This window comes from Patella vulgata, chromosome 6 (genome assembly GCF_932274485.2).
Source record: "Patella vulgata chromosome 6, xgPatVulg1.2, whole genome shotgun sequence".
NCBI lineage: Eukaryota > Metazoa > Mollusca > Gastropoda > Patellidae > Patella > Patella vulgata.
This window is the reverse complement of record NC_065884.2, coordinates 12,897,756-12,923,938: the sequence shown is the minus strand read 5'-3', so window position 1 is coordinate 12,923,938 and position 26,183 is coordinate 12,897,756. Positions and strand designations below refer to the sequence as shown.

At 37.6% G+C, this 26,183-nt stretch overlaps 1 protein-coding gene across 5 annotated transcripts in view; it reads right to left on the bottom strand.

Moving 5' to 3' along the window:
- Window positions 1–13,693: 13,693 nt before the first annotated feature.
- LOC126825250 (ankyrin repeat and SAM domain-containing protein 1A) overlaps window positions 13,694–26,183 on the bottom strand; it is a 120,037-nt gene continuing 107,547 nt past the window's right edge. For all 5 annotated transcript variants that reach the window (XM_050554822.1, XM_050554823.2, XM_050554824.2 and 2 more), the window contains 2 exons: window positions 25,892–26,072; window positions 13,694–19,771 (listed from right to left, as the gene is read on the bottom strand). In XM_050554822.1, the coding sequence (XP_050410779.1) occupies window positions 25,899–26,072 (174 nt within the window). In that variant the 3' untranslated portion in view covers window positions 13,694–19,771; window positions 25,892–25,898. The remainder of the gene's footprint in view (window positions 19,772–25,891; window positions 26,073–26,183) is intronic.

Here is a 26,183-nt window from a genome sequence, read left to right as displayed (position 1 = left end):
GGGGTTGATTCGTCAAAACCACATGCTATAGTAGGAATAGAAACTTCTAAAATAATTAACAAGTTCTCTTTATGACATCACGCGGATTAGTTTTTCTAAACAATACCCAACGCTTGGTGGCTTTTTACTTCTTTTTACCAAATATAAAATTCAATTTTGGAAAAAGACACAAAAAGAAAATAACCACAATTCCCTCGAGTTTGCGTTCCGCGAATTATGCAAATCAGACGGAGGTCCGAATTTTAACAAAGCTTGATTCAGTTTACTATATTACAACGTTATAACCTTTCAGAGTCTCGGTGCACATCATGTATGGCACAACACTGAACAGACCATAGCGAATATATTAAATTTGATATTAAAATCAAAATCATCCTTCCGTAATTTGGGGAGAAAGCGAACGACTGCCTTAAATGTTTTTACTTTTCCGTGGGGATTTCATTGCAATATCCGTTATCTATATGTAAACGCTTTATTAATAAAATTAGGGGATTAAATCCATTGAGCATAACAAAAAATATGCTGTATATGAATTCACAAGGGACGTAACTTCTGATAGATCTTAGTCATCATTATTGACTTCTAGTCACTAAACACGAAACAGTTCCCTTTGAAGTTTTCTGGCATTTAAAACTCTATTCAAGTCGATTAAATATAATTCATGGTTATATATCGTTGACGTGTCTGTAAGAGATATGCCGATTTACATTTTATTTATTACTGGTGTAAAATGCTCTCTGTTGTCAGTTCCATACTGACCAGATAGTCGTGAGTCAGTAGTACAGCCTTCGATCCACCAAGAACATTAGGGGTGATCGCAAATGATAGTGGCGATTATTTAGGGTTGCAAATAACCCGGTTTCCAGTGCCCGTCAAGAACTTTGAACGTGAAATGCAATGGGGTTTAACCTCCTACTTTTCTGCGCCATGAAGACGGGCTAACGTCTTGCAGTATGCTGTGAAGGACATTTTGCCCAGACAGCAGTGCTATGACCTACTCGTATTTAGACGCCAACATTTACAGGGGGCTTGGTTTTGCGTACCATCCGAACAACTAAACACTGTTCTATGAGTGTTCTATGAACATGAGAAGGACGTCATGTTAAATCACTCCACAAGTCTTACTTTTCTGTACCAACCGGGCTAATGAAGACAGACCTGTGTATGTCACGCACTGTGTTATGAGGACAATATTGACCGGACCGCGCTGTTTCCACTTACCCTTCTTCTTCTTCTTCGAGAGAGAGAAATTGGGTTTAACGTCCACTCGACACAAACTAGGTCATTTCGGGACTAAAATATGGTTAATTTTATTTCAATAATTCGCTTGTGCTTGGGGGCTTTAGCAGTGGGAAGAAACCGGAAAATCTGGAGAAAACTCACGAGGTTTGACAGGCGATCCTACTCCTTGCCACGTACAACCGGGAATCGAATCACGCCAGTTGACTCAATGATACAGCGCGCACCTGCTAACCATTAGCTATTCAACCCCCCACCCTTCTTCGAATTCCAACTGCTAAAGGTTCTTTTACGTACAGCAAACCTGTCGTTAAACGCATTACCAAAAAGCTGCCGCACAACAGAGTCCACTAACATGTGTTAGTCCCGAAATGACCTAGTCTGTGTCGAGTGAACGTTAAACCCCATTTCTCTCTCTCTCACCGTTCAATCTCATCAAAATTAATTACATCGTTATTTTACACACTATCTGACATTATATTCAAAATGACTGTCGTTCCATAGTATGCGTTGTGCACGAGACAAGCGAGTTTACAAACAGATCATTGGTCGAGGTGTGATCGGAAGAGATGACGTGTTGTGATTACATTTTCCACACCTACACGAGGTGAAACCGCGGCAGAAGTTAATCAGGCGTGAGTCCGGTAAAATATAAACAACGGTACAGCATAAAACGAATTAAATAACATCAGGTCCCAAATATAAAGCAATGAGCTAGTGAATAAAATAAATTGGGTTTAACGTACTCCTTTTCTGCAACGACTGGGCAGCGCAGTAAGGACGCCACCCCGAACTGACGGGGGTATAATGAAGAAATGACATGAGGTTTAACGAGGCTAATGAAGACGGAGTGAGCTAAAGAAAGGCTTTGTATTGGTCGATAGATTTAGGTACAGGCATCTTGTTTTAAGTTAATAATTTTATGAATTTTCTCCTGGTCCATAAAGGTAACGTGGCGGAAGCAATATGTTATGTTCTTGACATAAACTATCTATAGTGAATAAGACCCTTGCCCACTAACCATACAGGAGGTCTCCGGTGCTTCTCTCCCGATGTTAGCTGAGGCATGTTCTTAAGTTTTCCGACAGTGTCTAGTTGTTCGGATGGGACGGAAAACCGAGGTTCCGTGTACACATTGCCGTGCACGTAAAAGAATCGCTGACAGTTGGAATTTGAAATAAGAGTAGGCCGCAGTGGCGCTGCGGCTGTTCGGGCAAAATCTCTCTCATAGCACATTGTATTGCGAATGTCCGCGTCTTCATTGGCCCAGTCGGTGCCGAAAAATAGCACGTTAAAACCCATTTCATTTCATTCCACTACGACATAGAGAGCCGTGACTGTGACAACAATCGTATAGAACTTTGACAACTCGGCGTTTGTTCACAATTAATTGTATTCAAGGCGTGATATTTCACCATTTGGGAAGCGATTGTTTTACTTTGAAGTGTGGGATATTATTCTGATATTTAGCATCTGTTATTAATCTATTACAGACAAAAAAAAATTAATTATTACCATAATAAAAACATAACGCCTAGTTCATAAAAAAACATAATTTTTTTAATGTCAATCAATGCCTGTGTCAATTACACTCACAACTTTCTGAAAAACAAAAACAATGCCCCCAATAAACAATATCGATATTGGATGTTTCCTATATCGTGAGATATCGACAATATTTCATGGCTGAACCTTTTGAACCTTTCACTGATTGATTGTACAAGAAAGGAAAAATCAAATATATATTAAGTGCTGAGTAATTTGAAGTTAACAAGCCGTGTTTTAAACTGAGGTTATTTGTTCTCGTGCGATTTGTATGAATTAAACAAACAATATTCCTAACACTTAACATTATTTGCGGAGCCATCAGGCAGAAAACGGGGGTCGTATGGAGCAAGGGGCCTTGGTTCAATATTAAAAGAAGGACATAATAAAGGGGAGTGATAGGTTAAATCAACCGTGACATCAAACGAGGGATATATATCAACATCTCAGCTGTTGGGAAGCGATAAATGTTTAGCAATAAAATGCTAACAAGAGAGAGAGAGAGAGAGAGAGAGAGAGAGAGAGAGAAATGGGGTTTAACGTCCACTCGACACAAACTAGGTCATTTCGGGACTAACACATGGTTCAATTTTATGTCAATAATTCGCTTGCGCTTAGGGGTCTTTAGCAGTGGGAGGAAATTGGAGAAATGCTAATAATGAAATGGGGTTTAACGTCCTTGGTTTTCTGTACTGAAATAGCTAATGATGACGGGCACACGCCATTTTACCCGGGCATCTGTGAAACGGCCTACTTTTACATCGAATTCCAGTGAGTACACAGGACCTCGGCTTTTGTCCCATCCGAACGACTATAGACACGATTCGCCCTGTGCCATCAACAAAGGAAACCCACTCGAGGAGCTGTTTCGACCAACACCGGGAGCGAACTACAGACCTCTGGGTTAGCAAGCCAGTGTCTTACCCACTGGGCCACTGTGGCCCCCTAAAATCAGTACCATGTTACTGTTATAAATATTATGTTGCTTATATTTCTTCCTTATGGGACTTTGACACCCTTTTAAACAATATCTTCTCATTCTTGTCACACTCTTGGTGTGTTATTGGCATACATTTTATTGGTACATGTATATTTGGACTTCGTCTTGAACGATTTTTTTTATGGGGAACAAAAAAAAACCAACAAATAATTATTGTCACACTCTTTACATCAACCGTATATGAATACAGATTTTCCACGGATCATGATCGCATACATATAATCATAATATCAGGATTTAGACACCGTATGATTACTAAACAATTAGTTCCGCGGTGGCTCAGTGAGTAAGACACTGGCTCGCTAGCCTGGATATCTCGGGTTCGCTCCTGGTGTAACCCGAGAAAACTTTCTCGGGATTTTCCGGCATGGTTATAGAACTGAGGGCCTGACAAATACAGCTGTCGCGCACGTAAAAGAACCCTTGACAGTTGAAATTGACAGTAGGCCGTGGCGCCGATGTCCGAATAAAATATCCCCTCATAGCTTACTGGATAGCGTACGTCCGTCTTCATTAGCCCAGTCGGTGCAGAAAAGTAGGACTTTAAACCGCATTTCTATTCCTAATGCGCTTTCAAGGATTTTCAATATTCACTTGAATGTTTGAATAGATTTGGATTGTCTAATTTTTAATTCTTTTGGTGGGGTGGTAAGAAGGTCTTTTGAAGAAGAACGTAGTCCTTGGATTGATCCATGGCGTGGATACATGTATACATCCATCAATATATACAATATTCAAAAATATTATTTAAAACTGTTCTTGCGTTCACACCCACTACATTTTATCACCCACCAGTTGCGCATTCACGGATACTCGAGCCTATTAATTTTATGAAACTTTTACCTTTTTTTATTATTGTTTTGTCTGCATGTGTATTTTCCACTATAGTTATCAAACAACCTCTTAACTTGATGAAACTACAATCTGATTAAAACATATATCATATTTCGTTTCGTTTTTTATAGTTCAAAATTTCGTTTTACTTATCTTCACAACACTTCATGTAGTGGAGGCCATCGAAAGTATAAAAAAAAGCGGAACGAAATATACATCTGTATTTTAATCAGATTGATGAAACTATTTAATTTTTTTTCCATTGGTTTGTCTCCAGATGAACTTTCCACTATATTTACCAAACCTATTAATTTGATGAAACTGTTACTTTTTTATCATTATTTTGTTTCCAGATGAACTTTCCACTATATTTTATTAACCGTCATTGGTTCTGGTGCTTGGATCTAAAAAATCATCGGGGCATTCACAGATACTCAAAATCTATTAATTTTATAAAACTATTCCCTTTCACATCATTGTTTGGGATTCAGATGTATTTTCTGATACTTGGATTTAAAACATATCATCGGTGCATTCACAGATACTCAAACCTATTAAGTTTAGGCCAAACAAATTTATATTTTAATTCTTCGGGAACGTGATCAATAATTAACATACTAAATTCTTTTATGCAATGTTTTGTTAAAATTACAAAACTTAAATATTTGGAACTAAGAGCTATTGTGAAGTACAACTAAGTACTTTTGGTTTTTAAATTAGTTTTTTTTTCATGAAGAAATTGGCGATATAATTTTAATAAGTGTTCCCAAAGAAATGAAATGGTGTTTAACTCCTACTGTTCTGCTCCGACTGGGCAAATGAAGACGGCCAGTGTGCTATGAGGGAAATTTTGCCCTGGCAGCGGCGCTACGGCCTACTCTTATATCGAATTTCGAATTCCGACTGCCAAGGGATCTTTTACGTGCACGCCAATGTATACACAGGACCTCGGTGTTTGGTCCCATCCGGACGACTAGACAGCTGTCATTGGCATGCCCTCCGTCCTGTATCACTGACAAGGGGAAACCACGTCGGAAAATCCCGATGAACTTTCTCGGCCAGCACCGGGATCGAACCTGAGAATCCCAGGCTAGCGAGCCAGCGTCTTACTCGCTTAGCCACCGTGGCTCCTTATTCCTGACAAACAGAAATTCAAATTGGTATGGCCTTATGAAACCTTTCCCGTTTTTTTATTTTTGTTTTGTCTACTGCTGTTTTTTGTCCCATTCGAACGACTAGACAGCTGTCCTTGTCAGATTCATGAAGACATTGGCGGTAGAATGTTGATAGTTGTCCCTGAATAACAGTAATTCAAATTGGTGTGGCCTTATGAAACTATTCCCGTTTTTTTTATCATTGTTTTGTCTACTGTTGTTTTTAATCTGTTGTCTTGTCATCATCACCCATCAGTGTCAGGGATTTAAAAAATAAAAAAACCTAAAGAGAACAGAAGGTAATAGTTACTATACTTCCTTCTACCAGCTGTCCATCAATCCTTCAAAATAACAATTTTTTTCTGCATCATCATTGTTTTCTGTGAGTGACCGCTTCAAAACATTAAAATGACCAGTTAAACTTTTGAACGATTGAAACAAAATGTGAAGTCACCGTCGCAAATCGCATTCACGGGTATTATACATCGAATTTTCTGGTGATTGCACCCCGGTGCGCTGGTGCGGACAACGTTATTCCATTTTGTAAGGGAGGCATATTTATCCTACAAGATAAAAATGTCAAACTCAACAAAAGCAATTGAGATTTAAATGTAATTTAACCCAGATTTCGCATATGTCCATTTCTCAGTGAGAAGAATTTAAGTTATTTGATTGTTTCTATAGTGTATATAGAATGCATGCTCTACATAATATATAGGCCTGAGACATACCGACAACAGTTGGTCAATTTTCGAAAGCAATATAATTATTATTTCAAGTAGGTATTCATCTGGTGGAATTTACGACTCATATCATCGACACCCCTAATTACAAATCTATTAAATGTTTAAAATTCCTACTACATAAAAAAAAAGAAATGAAATGAATAGGATTTAACGTCCTACCTTTCTGCACCGGCATTGCCAATGATTGAATGAATACAGGCTATGAGGGGAGGGGGGTTGGATGGCCAAATGGTTAGCACGTGCGCGCTGTATCAAAAAGCCTGTCATTGAGTCAACTGGCGTGGTTTCAAATCCCCGGTTGTACGTGACAAGGGGTAGGGTCGCCTGTCCAACCTCGTGGGTTTTCTCCGGGTCCTCCAGTTTCCCCCACTGCTAAAGACCCCTACGCGCAAGCGAATTATTGAAATAAAATTGAACCATGTGTTAGTCCCGAAATGACCTAATTTGTGTCGAGTGGACGTTAAACCCCATTTCTCTCTCTCTCTCTCTCTCTCTCTCTCTCTCTCTCTCTCCGGGTCCTCCAGTTTCCCCCACTGCTAAAGACCCCTACGCGCAAGCGAATTATTGAAATAAAATTGAACCATGTGTTAGTCCCGAAATGACCTAATTTGTGTCGAGTGGACGTTAAACCCCATTTCTCTCTCTCTCTCTCTCTCTCTCTTTTTCGCTATGAGGGGAAGTTTTCCCGGGCATCACATTAATAGTAATAGCGATCATTTTGCTATGGATTGATGTACCACGATTTTTTTTTATCAGAATGGCTATAAATAAAACTTTCAGATTAAGATTGAAATGAAATGGGGTTTAACGTCCTACTGTTCTGCTCCGACTGGGCTAATGAAGACTGGCATATTTTGCCAAGACAGCGACACTAGGGCGACTCTTATATCGAATTCCAACTGCAAATGGATATTTAACGTGCACGCCAATGTGTACATGGAAACTCGATTTTCCCTGCCATCCGAACGACTAGGCAGCTGCCCGTGTCAGACCCTCCGTCGTGCACCACTGACAAGGGGAAACCACTCCGGAAAATCCCGATGAACTCTCTTGCCCAACACCGGGAGCGAACTCGCGAACTCGCGACCTCCAGGCTAGTGAGCTACCATCTTACTCATTTAGCCACCGTGGCTCCCCAGATTAAGATGGTCCATGCCGTAAGTTCTACGAGTCTTTATAAACACAAATTGGGGTCGGATCATAAGGTCTTACTCACGCCCCCCCCCCTCCTCTTTCGCTCTCTCTCTCTCGCTCTCTCTCTCTCTCTCAACATAAATACTTCAATGAATAATATGATATTTCAACTCATATCCTCACCACTAAATAAAAGTTGGATTAACATAATTCATTGTATTTTTAAATAACATATTTACGGCGATCACAACATGAGGAGGGTATAATTGTATTTAATAACAAAAATCATAACAAACTATTCAACAGAACCCACTGGACGGTAAAATTTATATATGTTATTATAAGTAGTCAATGGGCAAATAGATTTAGGGAGGGGTATTAAAACTACTATCTTCTGCTTCATTTGATCAGAGTTATCCCCTCTTGCCAATAAATTTTATGAGCCTAGAGATGAAAACAACAACACGTGGGCAAGAAGTTGAAAACGGTCATGGAGTACATCTATACCTACCGTACCAATCCGGAGATGAAAAAACAGTTTCAGTATTTTATATTATTGTTAGAAACTCTACCAAAAATAAAGAGAGAGAGAGAGAGAGAGAGAGAGGGAGAGAGGGAAATGGGACTTAACGTCCACTCGACACAAACTAGGTAATTTCGGGAGTAACATATGGTTTAATTTTATTTTAATAATTCGCAGTGGGAGGAAACCGGGGGACCCGGAGAAAACCCACGAGTTTGGACAGGCGACCCTACCCCTTGTCACGTACAACCGGGGATTCGAAACCACGCCAGTTGACTCAATGATAGGCCTTATGATACAGCGCGCACGTGCAAACCATCCGCCCCCCCCCCCCCTACCAAAAATAATGCGTGTTGCCATGTTAATTTTTATTTCAACCGACTCAAAAGATACTAGCTATGTCTGCCTATAGTATTACATGTCTTTGTTTTGGCTTTAATTAAATTTTATATAAACTATTATTTAGACATTTATTAACATGATAAGCCTATAAGATATAAATGGATTTGAATATCCACGAGATTCAAAAAATTTAACGATATAACGGATAATCGTGACTTCGTCCCATTTATCCTGTACCGTTGCTGCGATAATCTTCTAACAAAGTAATTTGAATAAAATTATTAATATATTCATTTTTAATTATCTATTTTTTTTTAAAAAACAATTATAGCAAGAATGGCAGCTCTATATCTGTAGCTTACATAATGTACCATTCATTTGTTACTTGCCACCTTGCGATACCACGCACGATAAAATTCTATACGATTTATTTACAAAGACGTGACCTCGTTTTTGCCAGGGCAGCAACGTTTCTTTGAATTTCAGTTAATTTTATTGAACCACGATAAAAGTTATGTTTTGTCTCTTATCATAGTAATAAAGAGATAAGCAACACAGTTTAACACAACAAAAAACATTTTTTATCAAAGATCAATTATCAATGAACGAACGATTCATTAAGAACAATTAAAATGTTCTATAAAACTGATGTCACATGTTTATAATTTCCGCCAACCTGTTACCGGGCAATAACCCAGCCGTAAAACCTTTAGTATACCTTATAGCTCTGTCACGCGCGGATATAGTATTCCCGATACCTATCTTCTTTTACAAAAGTTATATAGACCCTACAATTGTATTCTATTAAATGGTTCACGGTATCATATCTGTGTTATTCATATTAGTCATATTTATCTTTTGTTTCTGTGAAAAAAGTACTTATTATTCTTTTGATTTATATTACGTGCTCCAATTATTATCAACAATAATGGAGCAGTTTTTTTCACCTTTTTGTCCTGAAAAAATCGACAATCTAATTCATAGATTATTTGATATTTTATCATATTTTCATTTTTTTTTTCAGGTTAACATATTATTATGCTAAAATAGAATGCGTGGGTAGCATTTCTATGGAACACAATTTGTTTATTATATATTGCGCGACGCTTCGACTAGTGATCCCTTATCGTTTTCAAGCACAAAGCGTGGGGGGCGGGGGCGGGGGCGAATGGTTAGCACGTGCACGCTGCGCTGTATCATACGGTCTGCCATTGAGTCAACTGGCGGGGTTTCGATTCCCCGGTTGTACGTGACAAGGAGTAGGGTCGCCTGTCCAACCTCGTGGGTTTTCTCCGGGTCCTCCGGTTTCCTCCCACTGCTAAAGACCCCTACGCGCAAGCGAATTATTGAAATAAAATTGAACCATGTGTTAGTCTCGAAAAACCTAGTTTGTGTCGAGTGGACGTTAAACCCCATTTCCCCCCCCCCCTCTCTTTTAGTTTGAGAACAGGGGCGGGGGTGGATCACAAGTTCTGTCACTGAGCCAAGTGGTATGGTTTCGATTCCGCGCTTGTACGGGACAAGGAGTAGGACCGCCTACCCAACCTCGTGTGTTTTCTCCGAGTCCCCTGGTTTCCTTCCACTGTTAAAGACCCCTACGCGCAAGCGAATTATTGAAAAAAAATTGAACCATATGTTAGTCCTATAATGACCTAGTTTGTATCGCGTGGACGTTAAACCTGTCGAAACGTCGATCAATATAATAAATGGAATGAGGTTTAACGTCCTACTTCTCCCACCCAGCCATCAGCTACCGCGGTTCCTTGAATATAATAAACTACTAATGGTATTCTGTATTAATGGTCATCAAAAATTGATCTTAATATTTTTAGTATTGATGACGGTTTTTCTGCCACATCTCCCCTATTCGAATTTTGTAGTCTATATTGCTTTGGTAATGCTTCTGAAATTATCTCCTTTTGATGAATATATATATCATTAATTTTAAAAAAAATGTAATTGTTCAATGGGGGAAATTGTGCCCGGATAGTGGCGATTTAAAGTTTACATTGGTTTCTATTGACATGAGTACGCCGTCATCTTGATAATAATGTCCTAGATAAAAAAAAAGGTAATAATTGTTTGCTATCTTATTCGTACCAGCGAACTCAATCTTCATGTGGCTAAGTTTTCCCTTGGACCTGGCGAGGGCAAAGTGTCTAGTCGTTCGGATGGGATGATAAATCGGGGGCCCGTGTGCACATTGACGTGTAACCTATCTAACAGGACAGTTGGAATTCGAAATAAGAGTAGGCTGTAGTGCCGCTGTCCGGGAAAAAATCCCCCCATAGCACACTGTATACCGTATATGCCCCTCTTCATTAGCCAAGTCGGTGTAGAAAAGTCAAACCTCATTATCAAGATAAAGGGAGTGGTTTTCATCAGTGAATGTTCTGATTTGTATCAAATAATTGATAACTCCCAGACAATGACCAATTGAATTATGGGTAGATTAACAGCGGTATTAAATATTGGCTGGTCTGTTATTAAATAATTTGTCTAATTAATGTTTATTACTATGGTGATTAGCACTCGTGACGTCGATGACTGACGTATGACCTGTCATAAATGACATGATATAAGTTATGATTGACATTTTCAAACGAAGATCACGTAGTTGCATGCCACCAAACGTGATATGTCGGGACGGGACTATGTTGCACGTGTCAAACGCCAAATTAAAATTATTTACAACTCGCTGACCGATTCTCAAAATTCGATTGTTTATAATTAATAGGCATATCGTGCGATGTCTTTGATGATAGTTTGATCCTTCGAAAAGCGCAAAAGCCTTATGCCGAAAAGTTGGGAAATTGCGACTTAGTGATCGAGATTCATGGGCAATGGTGAAAATTTTATGAAATAATTAAATAAGTGTGTATTGGTAGTTATCTATCTTTGTAAACTTACGTACATTCTATATGTCCTAATAATTAGAGTAGAATAATAATAATTAAAGAATCAATCTGGTTAAAACACAGATCCTATTTCGTTTCGTTTTTATAGTTCAAAATTTCGTTTTACTTGTCTTTACTACACTTGGATCTGGAAGAGTTGTTATTTAACTCGTGTTCTGAATGGTGTCAGGGATAGGCCAATGAAACGGTCTGTTACGGCGAGCTTTAGGCGTGTTTTGCACGGAACTGTGGGTAATCCACCAGTAACATCAATGCTGATTGGTTAATCAAATGTCTGACGTCATAGGGTCATTAGTCGGTCTTTTGACCCCTGACATGACCTTGTCAGATCTTCATGTAAATGTAGGCCATCGAAAGTATAAAAAAACGAAACGAAATATAGATCTGTATTTTAATCAGAATGATTAAAGAATTGGTGGGAATCCCGATGATCGAGTTGTATTTATCTTACTATTCGACTTTCGCGCTTTTCGGCGGATGCTTATTATATCGTGATCTCGCGATATTGTCGCAGTTATTAAATGATTTAATTCTTATTAACACGGAATGTTACTTTATAAATTATTGCCGGTTCCCGGGCTGTTTTACATGGGGTAGCAGGCATGGTAAGAACAGCGACAAGAGAATATAATACAGTTGTCTAAAGACATTGTGGAAATGGCTGATGACGTTATAAGGATGGCCAACATGTTTGGTGACATTGTAGGGATGACCGATATTATATATAAGCCGTCGGACGCGTCGGACAATGTAGTTATAACCGAATTAATTATATAGATGTCGGACATTGTAGGGATGTCCTGTGAGAATGTGGGGATGACCGACATTATAGTGATGTTTGATGACATTGTAGACATAATCGACATTATAGAGATGTTTGGTGACATAGTGGCCGATATTATATAGACAATCTACGTTCACTTCATTTCTAATATGTTCTAATAATTAGACCAGAATACCGATAACCGATATTATATAGACATCTGACCTTGAAGGGATGTTTGGTGACATTATAGGGGTGTTTGATGACATTATAGGGATGATGGATATTATATAGATGTCTGGTACACTATAGAGACCGCCAACATTTTAACGATGTTTGACGACATTGTAGGGATGGCTCATCACAAATTAGGAAGGACTGATGACTCTTCAGCTGATCATGTTCTGGGAATGGAAAATCACATGGCAACGTGGCAGGAATGTGTGATTGGATTCATGGGTAGGTAATTGGATTTGTGATATATTAATTACTAATTTCTCATCTCATGGATTGAATTGACTTTTCATTTCAGAACACCAATTTTCATCTGCATCTTGGATCCCTATGGACACACACATAGTGCAATTGGGTAAACAGTCTGGCCATCACAAAACTGGCTATGTACAATTTTAGAATGGATGTCGCTAACCTTAACAACCCATTGTGAAATGATGTTTAACATCCTATCATTCTGCACCAAACAGACTAGTGAAGAGGGGCATACACCATGCAGTAGGCTATGAAGCTAATTTTACCCAGACAGCAGCACTACAGCTTACCCTCATGCCAATGTTAGGCCCCCCCCCCCCCCCGCCCCCGTCCTGCACCACTGATGTGACATCACATCCCAATGCTAGGCCCTCCGTCCTGCACAACTGACGTGACGTCCCATCCCAATGCTAGACCCTCCCTTCCCTCCTGCACCACTGTAATGCCGTCCCATCCCAATGCTTGGCACTCCATGTCGCACCACTTTCATGCTGTCCCATCCCAATGCTTGGCCCTTCATCCCACACAACTATCATGCCGTCCAATCCCAATGCTTGGCCCTCCATCCTGCACCACTGACATGACATCCCATCCCATCCCAATGCTTGGCCATCAATCCTGCACCACTGTCATGCCATCCCATCCCAATGCTTGGCCCTCCATCCTGCACCACTGACATGACATCCCATCCCAATGCTTGGCCCTCCATCCTGCACCACTGACATGACATCTCATACCAATGCTAGGCCTCCATCCTGCATCACATGTCGTCCCATCCCAACGCTAGGCCCTCCTTCCTGCACCACTATCGGGATAAAACCAGGCTTGAGTAAAGTTGAGAAAATTCTTAACTTAAGTCTGAGAATTTTTGTGAACTCGGGACAAGATGATCCTATTATTGAGCTAGAACCATACTCAACGAGGAATCATAGCTCCCCACTCCTTTACGATTCTGATAGAAATTATCATAATCCTTACAATAAAATACACAAGTCTCAAGAACAAATTAACTAAGTGATTAATTTATTTATATACTATATAGAAATTTGAATTAGATGATACAGGTCATTGTATATACACGGTAAGCTACATAAAACTCTAGCATAACAGCTCCGTACTCAATCTCATTCGTAGTATATTATCATCTAAAATTAATAACAAAAAAAAACAAGAGCACTTTCTTTCTTAACTTGTAAAAATATTTGATTCCAAATCGTATTTCATGACAAAAAAAAAAAAACCCCAGACAAACATTTTGATAAAAGCTAATTATATACAGCGTGATAGAAAAGTCCTACCAGAACATGACATACATTTATTGTTCAAATAAAACAAATTCTTTACACAAATAAAAGGAAATTAAAATGCTAAACGTTGAATAAAACAATCAATAAAAAAAAGAAAGAAGAAAAGTCAATCTTAATTCTTGCCTTCCTAATAAGTAGATCAAGGTGCTTGTTAGGAATACCAATTTAGGACATTTTCGGCAAGGACAATTTGACGATAGACATTTCAAGTTTTGAAAATGCTCATTAGGACATTTTGCCCAAATCACAACAAAATGACCACAGAAGTTTCGATGAGAAAATGCTCATTAGGACTCTTCGACCAAATGTCAACAAAATGGCCACAGAAGTTTTGATTATGAGAAAATGATATTTAGGATTTTCGGCCAAATGTCAACAAAGTAAAACAATGATGCTGAAGTTGGCCGAAACATTAGCATCCATAGCTGAAATGTCCGTCCATCACAAATTCATACCTGATAAAAATAACACAAACTTTACAAATGCAGATTTATGAGATAATCAGATATTTATAGAGTTTTAATAATATAATTGATGAATATTTATCTACAATTCTTGCTCCCAGAAGATTTGAGAAACTCAACTAAGAAATTTGATTTTTTTTTTTGTTATTATGTGAGAGAGAGAGAGAAATAGGGTTTAACATCCACTCGACTCAAACTAGGTCATTTCGGGACTAACATATGGTTTAATTTTATTTCAATAATTCGCTTGCGCATAGGGGTCTTTAGCTGTGGGAGGAAACCGGAGGACCCGGAGAAAACCCACGAGGTTGGACAGGCGACCCTACTCCTTGTCACGTGAAGACACTTGAAAATGAGATCAAGAATAACTAGCGATGCCATGATTGTGTATTTATATATGGAATAATGGTCACAATATGATTTGGTACATTTAAAGTTAGTATGCTCAACATTCCAGATTTCTCCACTACACAAGCCTGGAAATAAGGCACCTGTCACAGACAATGTAAGAGTCAAATTCAGGATTTGTCAGACATAATTCCTCTGGCGCCTGTCATCTTGTCCGGCACCGATTTGTCTTTTATCAATGTTTTTATTGATATTTATAATATATGTCCAGCACGTGGATGAACATGTGACATACTCCCAGAACTAGCTGGATGAACATGAAAAATACCGCCAGAACTAGCTGGATGAACATGACAATACCCCCAGAACTAGCTGGATGAACGTGTGACATACTCCTAGAACTAGCTGGATGAACATGTGACATACTCCCAGAAGTAGCTGGATGAATGTGACACATACCCCCAGAACTAGCTGGATGAACGTGTGACATACCCCCAGAACTAGCTGGATGAACGTGTGACATACTCCCAGAAGTAGCTGGATGAATGTGACACATACCCCCAGAACTAGCTGGATGAATGTGACACATACCCCCAGAACTAACTGGATGACTTAGAACCATACAGAGAAATTTCCCGATGGAGATGAAACATACAGAGAACTTTAACCTTTCTGATATTATGGAATGATAGTATCTTGTACAAGGGCATCAACATTGATGAAATCTTTTCAGTCAGTTATATGAGGTGCTATTTAAATTGAACCCTTCGCCACTTGGACTACCCTAAACTACCCAAGTCATGTGAATACCTATGAACAAGTTATAACGGCAGTATACTAGCTTCGTGACTCTTGTCTGTGACATCACTAGTGTGGAAGCAAACGTTAAACTACCAGCTAATATTTCTGTGACTTGGGTAGTAGGAGGCGGTCTAGGTGAGCAGTAGTTACAAACGGGTTTCAATATGAGCTACATAACTTTTCTCTAATCTTTTTAGGGAGTCAAAATGGTTAATCAATGTTAATCCTACAGAACACTTTATAAACAAATAGGAATTGATTAATCCAACTAGTTAAGGAACTCTGAACTAAGTCTTAACAATGAACAATAAAATGATTATGAAAACAATTAAAATCTTATAAAACCAGTTAAAATAATTGTAAGTAAGTACATGCCCTTATTAAAGAAATGATAAAATATTATAACATTAATATTGCCATTAAGCGTAGCAATGTTTGATTGCATATACATGTTTCTATATATTTGTTCTTGGTTTGGGTTGAGTCACCATAGTGGACTAAATCCAATCGTCATTTCGGAAGCAACACATGGTTCGGTTTTATTTCAATAATTCGCTTGCGTGTAGCGGTCTTTAGCAGTGGGAGGAACCCAGAGAAAAACTATGAGGTTGGACAGGCAACGCTACTCCTTGTCACGTACAACCGAGGAATCAAAACCATGCTAGTTGACTCAATAACAGACCTCATGATACAACGCGCACATGCTAACCATTCGGCCATCCAACCTCCTATTAACCCACAGGATTTCTCCTTTAAGATGTTTGGCAGGATTTGTCCACTTGTGTGACTCTTGTTTCCAGGAATTTCTCAGTACTGATAATCCCTTATAATATCTACAATTAACAGTAAAATAGCAGCATATGTTAGCAGGAATCGGCCCCAACATAGTAGTCGTATCAGGTGTTCAATTGACATAAGAGAGATTGTTTACTTAACTCTTTACTGTTTGTATGTGATATAAGTTGGTTTCATAATAGTGATTAAGGAACTACAGTAGAGTTAAATTGAAACAAATCTTGAAATTGAAACAATCTCTCTTGTGGATGTCATTTTGTATGATACAGATTTGTCATGGAGCAGTGTTTTTGTTGACATTTTTAACACATGTCCAGCATAAATTTAAAGCGAGAGAGAGAGAGAATTGGGGTTTAATGTCCACTCCACACAAACTAGGTCATGTTGGGACTAACACATAGTTCAATTTTATTTCAATATTAAGCTCGCCCTTTGTCTTATTTATACAGAGAGAGAAATGGGGCTTAACCACCACTTGACACAAGCTAGGTCATTTTGGGACTAACACATGGTTTAATTCAATAATTCGCTTGCACGTAGGGGTCTTTAGCAGTGGGAGGACCCAGAGAAAACCCACAAGGTTGGACAGGTGACCCTACTCCTTGTCACATACATGTGGGCATTTGAAACCATGTCAAATGACTCCCCCTCCCCAATTTTTTTTTCTTTTTTAATATTATCAGGTACTAGTTTATAAGTGTCTGAAATTTTGTTAGGTACAACTATTTCCAGGCCTGCCTACTTGACAGGGGGGTTGGATAGCCGGGTACTCCGGTTTAATCCCACTGCTAAAAACCCGTACGTGCAAGCAAATTATTGAAAAAAAAATTAAACCATATGTTAGTCCCAAAATGACCTAGTTTGTGTCGAGTGGACGTTAAACCCCATTTCTCTCTCTCTCTCTCTCTCTCTCTCTCTCTCTCTGACTACTTGACAAAATCCAATGATGAAAAGAACGGTGATTGATCAGTATTGAGAAGAACCTGTATTATTTACATTTCTCTACATAATACAAAAAATATACATATTACTTATCTTACAAATTATATATACATAACTCTTAATAAATTAAATAGGCAAAGCAAAGCTAAACAAAAAAAACAAATATTTGCTTTATTTTTGTACAAATTACTCAGATTACTAAAAGGTAATTGAAAATTTGATATAAAAAAGGGAATTGTTATAACATATTGCACGCATTGTCTTTTACACAAATTCATTTTAACATGATTATATTAAGAACATGATCAACCATACTATTCTCAAACATTTCTTTTAACGCTGGAAACGAGAAAAAAAATCATCTAAAACGTAGAACTTACATACCATTGTTTACCAAGCTAATTGATTGATATAAAGGAAAGGAAATGGGGTTTAACATCCTCAGTTTTTTGCACCATCCAGGCTAATGGGACAGCATACACCATGCAGGCTAATGGGACAGCATACACCATGCAGTATGCAATGAGGGAAACTTTTTTGCACCACCCAGGATAATGGGACAGCATACACCATGCAGTGTGCTATGAGGGAAACTTTTTTGCACCATCCAGGCTAATGAAACAGCATACACCATGTAGTGTGCTATGAGGGAAATTTTGCCCAGGCAGCGGCATTACTCTTATTTCGATTTCCAATTGTCAAGGGTTCTTTAACATTCATGCCAACTTGCACATGGGACCTTGTTTTAGCCCCATCCATACAACTAGACAGGTCCTCCATCTGGCACCACTGACAAGGGCAAACAACACTTGAAAATCCTGGGATAATTTCTCTGCCAACCCCAGGATCGATCCTGAGAGTAGATCTCCTGGTTAGTGAAACAGCATCTTACTCACTGAGTCACTGTGGCTCCTTAAAGTAAGGAACAGAAACAGTCTGCTGATAGGGTATAAAATGGTTGGACAAACCGATTCAATCCGAGTTACTACTGGAACATAAAAATACGTAAACAGTGTATATATAGTCCCCACTTAACAAAAGTACACTAGACTGGAGTGAAAACAGAAGTCTATTAAAACACAACTTTTCGAGTTTACTGTTAAGCAGGGCTATACTCTTTCCATGATTCACAGATTCGTGGTAATTTTCACTTATTTTTGATTAGATGAATAATTAAAATGAGGACTGCAGGTCTATTTGACCTCTGCCCACCAACAACATTATATAAGTCTATAATCTCCATTGGGATGTTTTTTTCTAAATACCAAACCAATCAATTACACCCCAATTTATTTATTATTCATAAAAACAAAAACAAATGACATTAGCAACATCAACCCAATGGAGAGACCATATTGTCCTCAACAAAACACACAAGAAAGAATTTATTCAATGCAGGATTTACCTTTAGGCATTGCCGGCTGAAGCCTAGGGCATCAAGATCAAGGGGGGCTTTCGGCCAAGGTGTATACTATTTTTGACACTGTCATAAGCCTGTAGTTTTAACATCCGTTATCTTCCCAATCTGATTAAAATACAGATGTATATTTCGTTTCTTTTTTTTTCCACTTTCGATGGCCTTCACTACATGAAGATCTGACCGATTGTAGCAATAGGTCGTGTCAGAGGTCATACGAGCGGCTTTTGACCCTATGACGTCAGACATTTGATTAAACAATCAGCATTGATGTTGCTAGTGGATTACCCACAGTTCCGTGAAAAACACGCCTAAAGCTCGCTGTACTGGACCTTTTCATTGGCCAATAGCTCACATCATTCAGAACACGTCAATCAAAACGAAATTTTGAACTATAAAAACGAAACGAAATAGGATCTGTGTTTTAATCAAATTGTCATCTTCCTCTAGTCGTTCGGATGGGGGATAGGGAGGGGCCTCATAAGTGCAATAACCTAGGATCTCTCTTCATCTAAATCTGACACTGATTCTATTTAAGGTTTTGAAATGGATAAGAAGTCTAAAATGGATCAATCACGACATTCTATAATTCATGACACAAGAGAATAAAACAGACTGAAATCTGTATTAATTGAATAAATAAAATTCTAAGCTATAAAAATATATTTTCTGAAATGTTATCTAAATTTCATTTTGATTAAAAGTGCCAAATACGCACACATTATCATTGTCTATGAAATTTGATTAAAATTTCTCAATAAAAAGTTCAAGTAAGTCATGAGGTTTTAACAAATTGAAAATAATAACTAAATATATAATAAAACAACGATTGTTTTGAGCGGTTGAATTAATAAACCATTAAAATTTTCAATTATTAATGAACTCAACATAATAATAGCAACCACAATACTTCACACTCCATTACAGTTATACTCAGCAGTGAAGAACATGTAGTCAGCCATTTTGCATTTTGTTCAAATTACATTTGGTGAAGAAACCAGTATCTCGATCTGAAATATAAACAAATTTAGTCTAATATTTTGTAATGAGAAAATTAAACACACATTATGCAAGAGCTAAATCTGCCTATTGTAGGTCTTTCGTTAAGCCTGAAATGTTATATAAACTATTAAATAAACATTTACTAACAAAACAAGATCATAATCAACTCTCGAAGCCATCGGATATCTCCGGTATTAAGTGCATTAGGACAGTTCCGCCATATTTTGATTCAATTCAAAAATGGTGAAGCAAGGTTTAGCTTCGAACAACCAGTACGGTGGCTGCAATTAATCCACACATCTTGTCAAACCTTCAAAGGCTAATATCTAAATCTTACATAATGTATCTTTAATTTTGAGCATAAAATGAAATAATTTATCAGTCAACGAAATATATAGCAAGGATGGCTAGCTCTTTATCCAAATCTTACATAATGTATCTTTCATTTTGAGCATTAAATGAAATAATTTGCCAGGCAACAAAATATATGCCAACAGCTAAGTCGTGTGAGCCTTTATAACGGCTGCCACGTGGGTCCAGTTGACATTTTGCTCAGTTATTCTTGCTTTTTCCATTTTATATGTATAAACAGTGACATTATGACAATGGTCTTACAATTTTTAGTCAGAGATAGTCACAATCTTATGGTGCCTAAAAAAAACTATGAATAAATCCTGAAACAATGTTTACGGATCATCTAAATGAGATTGACTTGCTTTAACCTTTGATTGTCCAGGGACCTTGTGTAGTCCCTAACATCAAACAATTGTTTTCTGTATCTTGTTTCATTCTATTCTTTGCCCCAGATGAGGTTAAACGAGTAGTTCTTTATTTGGGTGGTAATTTAAGGTGTAATTTGTCAGATTTTATGAGAACTGTTGGCCGTTTCAAACACAACCCAACCCGCATACTTCAATTATTCTACAGACAGGTCGTTAAGATGTACGAGCGACTGTATTTCTTTTCTCTCCACGAAAACTGTGTACTGATCACCTTCATTAAAGCACAACAAAAGCACACTGACTGCTCCCCGGGTGAATACCCAGAAACAAATGGGGAGCACTTAAGAGGCGTTAATGGGGAACGGGGAAACAATATCCTATTGAAATAAACCACATGGTCAAGGAGACGTAGTTCATCGAGAAAATTGTTAGTCAACATGATCATCGTTCTTTAAACAGAGATAATGTGTTTTAATTCCCAATGTTGTTGACTATGATTAAGTACTTTCTGTAACTGTTGGGATTATTGTCTGTAATTATCAATTACTGGTGCTAATTAACATTGTTATTATGTTTGAACAATCAACAACATATTGTTATTGGAGATCATCCACAAGATTTATGGCTTTTACTTCCCTCCATTCAGTTTCAACAAAAGAGAGATAATAAACTTTTTAAGAGTGAGAGAAAGAGAGGGGGGGAGGAGAGAGGTGGAAGGAAGGGAGAGAGAGAGAGAGAGAGAGAGAAAGAGAGAGAGAGAGAGGATTAAAGTCCACTTAACACATATTAGGTCATTTCGCGACTACATATGGTTCAATTTTATTTCAATAATTCACTTGCATGTAGGGGTCTTTTACTTTAGCAGTGGGAGGAAACCGGAAGACCCACGAGGTTGCCTATGAATAAATAATACTAGAGATGAAATGATGCGCCACTTGCATACAAAAAACATGGTTTTAAGTGAAAAAATAATGCAAACAGTTAACAAAATGTTAGCTATATGTGAATTTTTAAAACAAAGTGGTATCAAAAGAGTAAGCATAACCTGGCATTTAAAGCTTTTAATGGAACAAAGGACAGATAATACGGTAGTTAGATCTTCCCATTATTAAATAAACATCTTGATGATGGACACTTTCATTCAAAGAACTTTGTCCTAAGTGGAAAAATAATTCAAAATTTAAAGGGGCATTATGAGAGATTAGATAAAGAGCTGACAGTTCTTGCTATAATTGTTAAAAAATAGATAACGTAAAGGGAATATGTTGAAAATTTCAGTGAAATTGCTCCAACCTATTGAATTTAATGCCTATTCTTGATCATCATTACTAAAGTCGGTATGATAAAAACCAAAGTCTCGATTATCCATTTTGGCGTTAAGTCATCCATCCCAAATTGTATTCAAATCCAGTAAATATCACAGGCTAGCGATGGCATCAAGAGTGGATTATGGCCATGAAAAGTTAATTAATCTCTAATTAATGATTTAGATAACATTTCAGGCCTAAAGAAAGACTTGCAATAGGCAGATTTCGCTCTTGCATACTTCATGTTTAACAAATGTTAGCTATGTGAATTTTTCAAACAAATAAAAAATGGTATCAGGTGTTCTAGAAAGAGAGAGTGGTTTCGAATCCCTGGTTGTACGTGGCAAGGAGTAGGGTCGCCTGTCCAACCTCGTGGGTTTTCTCCGGGTCCTCCGGTTTCCTCCCACTGCTAAAGACCCCTACGCGCAAGCGAATTGTGTAAATAAAATTAAATCATATGTTAGCCCCGAAATGACCTAGTTTGTGTCGAGTGGACGTTAAACCCCATTTCTCCCTCTCTCTCTAGATATGGTTTTAATTTTATTTCAATAATTCGCTTGCGCGTAGGGGTCTTTAGCAGTGGGAGGAAACCGGAGAACCCGGAGAAAACCCACGAGGTTGGACAGGCGACCCTACTCCTTGCCATGTACAACCTCTAGAAAGAGAAAGCATTCCCTCTAGCATCTCACTATTATAGCTAACAGGACCCAAAAATGGATAGAAATTTAGAATTAAAACAGTCAATGCTATAAAAAACTGTTATTGTTAAAATTCTAAATTACTACATGCATGAATAAAATGACTGAATTTTTAATGAGTCGTTATGTCTGCTTCTATGTTTTAAAGTCAAATATCTAATTTTGTAAATGATGATCATCATTTGTTTGTCTAATTATTAATGATTTGCCATCAGATTAATGATGCTTGACTTATAGAAACCAGCATGAGACACTCATTTATAAACAAAGTGTATGTTACTTAATGATAATAAAGTTACAATATAATTGTTATGTTACATGTTAAGATATCATTTATATGTGGACCCCATCCCACTGCTAAAGACCCCTACCTGCAAGCCATTTATCGAAATAAAATAGAACCATATGTTAGTCCCAAAATGACACCTGATAGAAAAATAAGTCTCAAGTCTTTTACAATATGAACAAAAACAGGCTAAAAATATCTTTTTAATGATATACCACGAAAAGATCAAGTTTAGATTCAACCAATAGAGAATCTATTTCATCATTTTTGATCATACATCGTAAACAATTATTTGTGACTTCAAAGTCATTTTGTTGTCACTGGTCACATATTATTTAAGAGTCAATGAAAAATGTTGATTTGCTGTTCATTACTCTTTGTCTTATTTATAAGATGCTAATATTTTGTAAATCATACATTTTTCTTTTATTGCTTGGTGGAATTAATTTGGTGAATATATCGCAAATTGGGCATTTAAGAGATTCTGAATCCCTTGATAACTACAATATTGTGAAAGTTGAATCTCTAAAATTAATATCAACGTAAAAGGATTCAATTTCATTAAGCAGAGAATAGGCCCAAGTCATTGCACCTTAAGTCGGAGTCGAGTTCCAAGTCGGTGACTTTAGTACCGAGTCGAGTCGCGTTAAAGTCGCCAGTTCATCAAATGAGTCGGCAAGTCGAATCATTAATGCAACTTATGCAGCAGGACTTGAGTTCCCACCTCTGCCATTTAGTAGTTACAAAGATATGAATGGAAAATTTCGCAACATTCTGCATTCTCTGCAGACATTATTAACGGGAAACTAAAGACGAACAAATTTTTTCTGAAGGGTATGTTTTTAATTCGACTGAATCTATGTTGGGAGATTATCTACCATCAATATTCTTATTTTGTTTTCTTATGTGAAATGATCAATCTGAGAATTAAGTCTAGGAAAATGAGATATTGTTCGAAAAACACACACAACCATCCATACTAAACTTAGGCTGTCTGTCTACATTTAGCTCTGCTTGAGAACAGAGACTAATCTATTTAACCAACATTTTAGGTCCTAAGTATACTTCGAGAATTTTGTTGAGTATTTATTCTGCTTCCATTTAATAAAATTAAATTTTTTTTATTTAGTCTTTGTGTGTACGACAGATGTGAAACAGAGTAGAAATGCATTACAAAACAGTATACTAATTTTTAGATATGGCAGCCATTTAGGGTAGAGATCTATTCTCGAGGAATGAAGTAGATTAATCTCTGTGTGTGCAGAATGACAACGATCAGCAGCTTTAAAACATATCATGAACAAAACTCATTTATATTTCTTGCTGTTTCACTGTTTGCCTACAATGACATGCACGTTAGTGATACTCAATTTGTGATTAATTCATCTCTGATTTTAATTCTGCATTTGGCACTACTCTTAAGACCTTTGGCAACCTTCTGCAGTTGCATGCTGCCATCTGGAGACCTATAGCAAATACAAAAGATGTCTTAAGCTTGGTATGATGGTATTTTAATAATGAGGCAGAAGATGCACAACCAGCCCCTATAACCCCTATGATTTCCACTAAATTACTATTGTAGACACAGAGAGATCAGGCTCAAGTCTTATTGTTTTTATTTGATTCAAGTTAATTTGACACTTGACTATTGCTATAAAATATAATATGTTAATTGAATGAAGCTGTTGGGGCTCTCACATGGGTTTGTTGTCTTGAGATGTTTATTAAACGACTAAAGTGATCAACTAGCGTTGCCGCTATGTACTAGCAGTTTTTTGATTACCAGCATATCATATTTCTTTTTTTAAAATTCAGACTCAATCTGTTTAATTTTCGAATGAACTTTTATTTCATTTGTTTGATCCAACTAATCTTTCTAAATTCCTTTTTTATTTCCCTGTCGAATAGAGAGAGAGAGAGAGAGAGAGAGAGAGAGAGAGAGAGAGAGAGAGGGTTTAACATCAACTCAACACAAACTAGGTCATTTCGGGACTAACATATGGTTCAATTTTATTTCAATAATTGTCATGCGCGTAGGGTTTTTTAGCAGTGGAAGGAAACCGGAGAACCATTCGGCCATCCAACCCCCCTCCCTGTCGAATAGATTTGTTAATATAATGCCTTAAATGAATTAATGTCTCTGATCCCAATTGTGTAATTCCATGGCTTTATCCATGCTAAAGAGTAAAATACACTCAAATTTATCATTTACCATTTAATTAAGAAAACAAAATCAAAATAGATAATCTCCCAACTTCGATTTTACCTGATTAAAATTATTTTTATTGTCAAGTTTGTGAAATGAAATGAAATGGGGTTTAATGTCCAACTGTTCTGCTCCGACTTGGATAATGAAGATGAGCAATTTTGCCCAGAAGGCGGCGCTATGGCCTACTCTTATATCGAACTCCAACTGCCAAGGGATTTTTTACATATACGCCAATGTGTGGATGGGACCTCGGTTTTTCATACCATCTGAATGACTAGACAGCTATCCTTGTCAGGCCCTCCGTCATGCACCACTGACAAGGGGAAACCACGTCTAAAAATCCCAATGAACTTTCTTGGCCAAAACTGGGAGGGAACCGCAACCTCCAGGCTAGTGAGCCACGGTCTTACTCACTTAGCCACCGTGGCTCCATGTTGTGAAGTTTGTAATGCATGGGGTAATTTAGCCAAGAAAGCGGTATTTTCAATAACTCTTCATTGAAATATAACTGGTCCGGGATTTTAACAATAACTACCAATTTGTTTTCAATATTTCCTTATTTTGTCAGATACAAGAAAGTCTAGACATATTTTCCAGGTCCTTCCCTAGTACTTGTGTCTGGAAAATTGCTTGAAAAATCCTCAAGAGAAATTCTGTTTGTTGTGTACTATTACTTAAGAGTTGCGGACTAGGTCATCGGTCATCAACATTAATGCACTTGTATACCAAAAACTAAGTTAAATTTAATAAATTATTAAACGTGAGATATTTCTAATTAGTAAATATGTGAACAAAGTTTCAAAAGATATTTGAACGGTTTAAAAGACATGCTCAAATAACAAAAAAACGTCCAGACAGACGGAGCCTATTTCAACATTCCTTCATTGGGCGATGGATAATAATTACCTGTAAATCAGACGGTGCTTATTGAGGCTTTAGAAGATATACTCGTTGAATCATCTAGGTCACTTTGGCTTAATTTTAGTTCAAATTCAAATGCATCTTCTTCAGCTTTTTCTTTCAGCGCCATTTGATAGGCAATTTCAAACGCTTCTCCTAAAGTCAGTATAATTTCCCCGGCCAATTCCTGAAAAAATAAAACAGATTTAATTTTAAATGATTAACCATGATCAGCCATGACTTCATCTAGGTAATCTTTATTTTTTGTTCTCCCGAGCATCAACAGAATTAAAGTAAC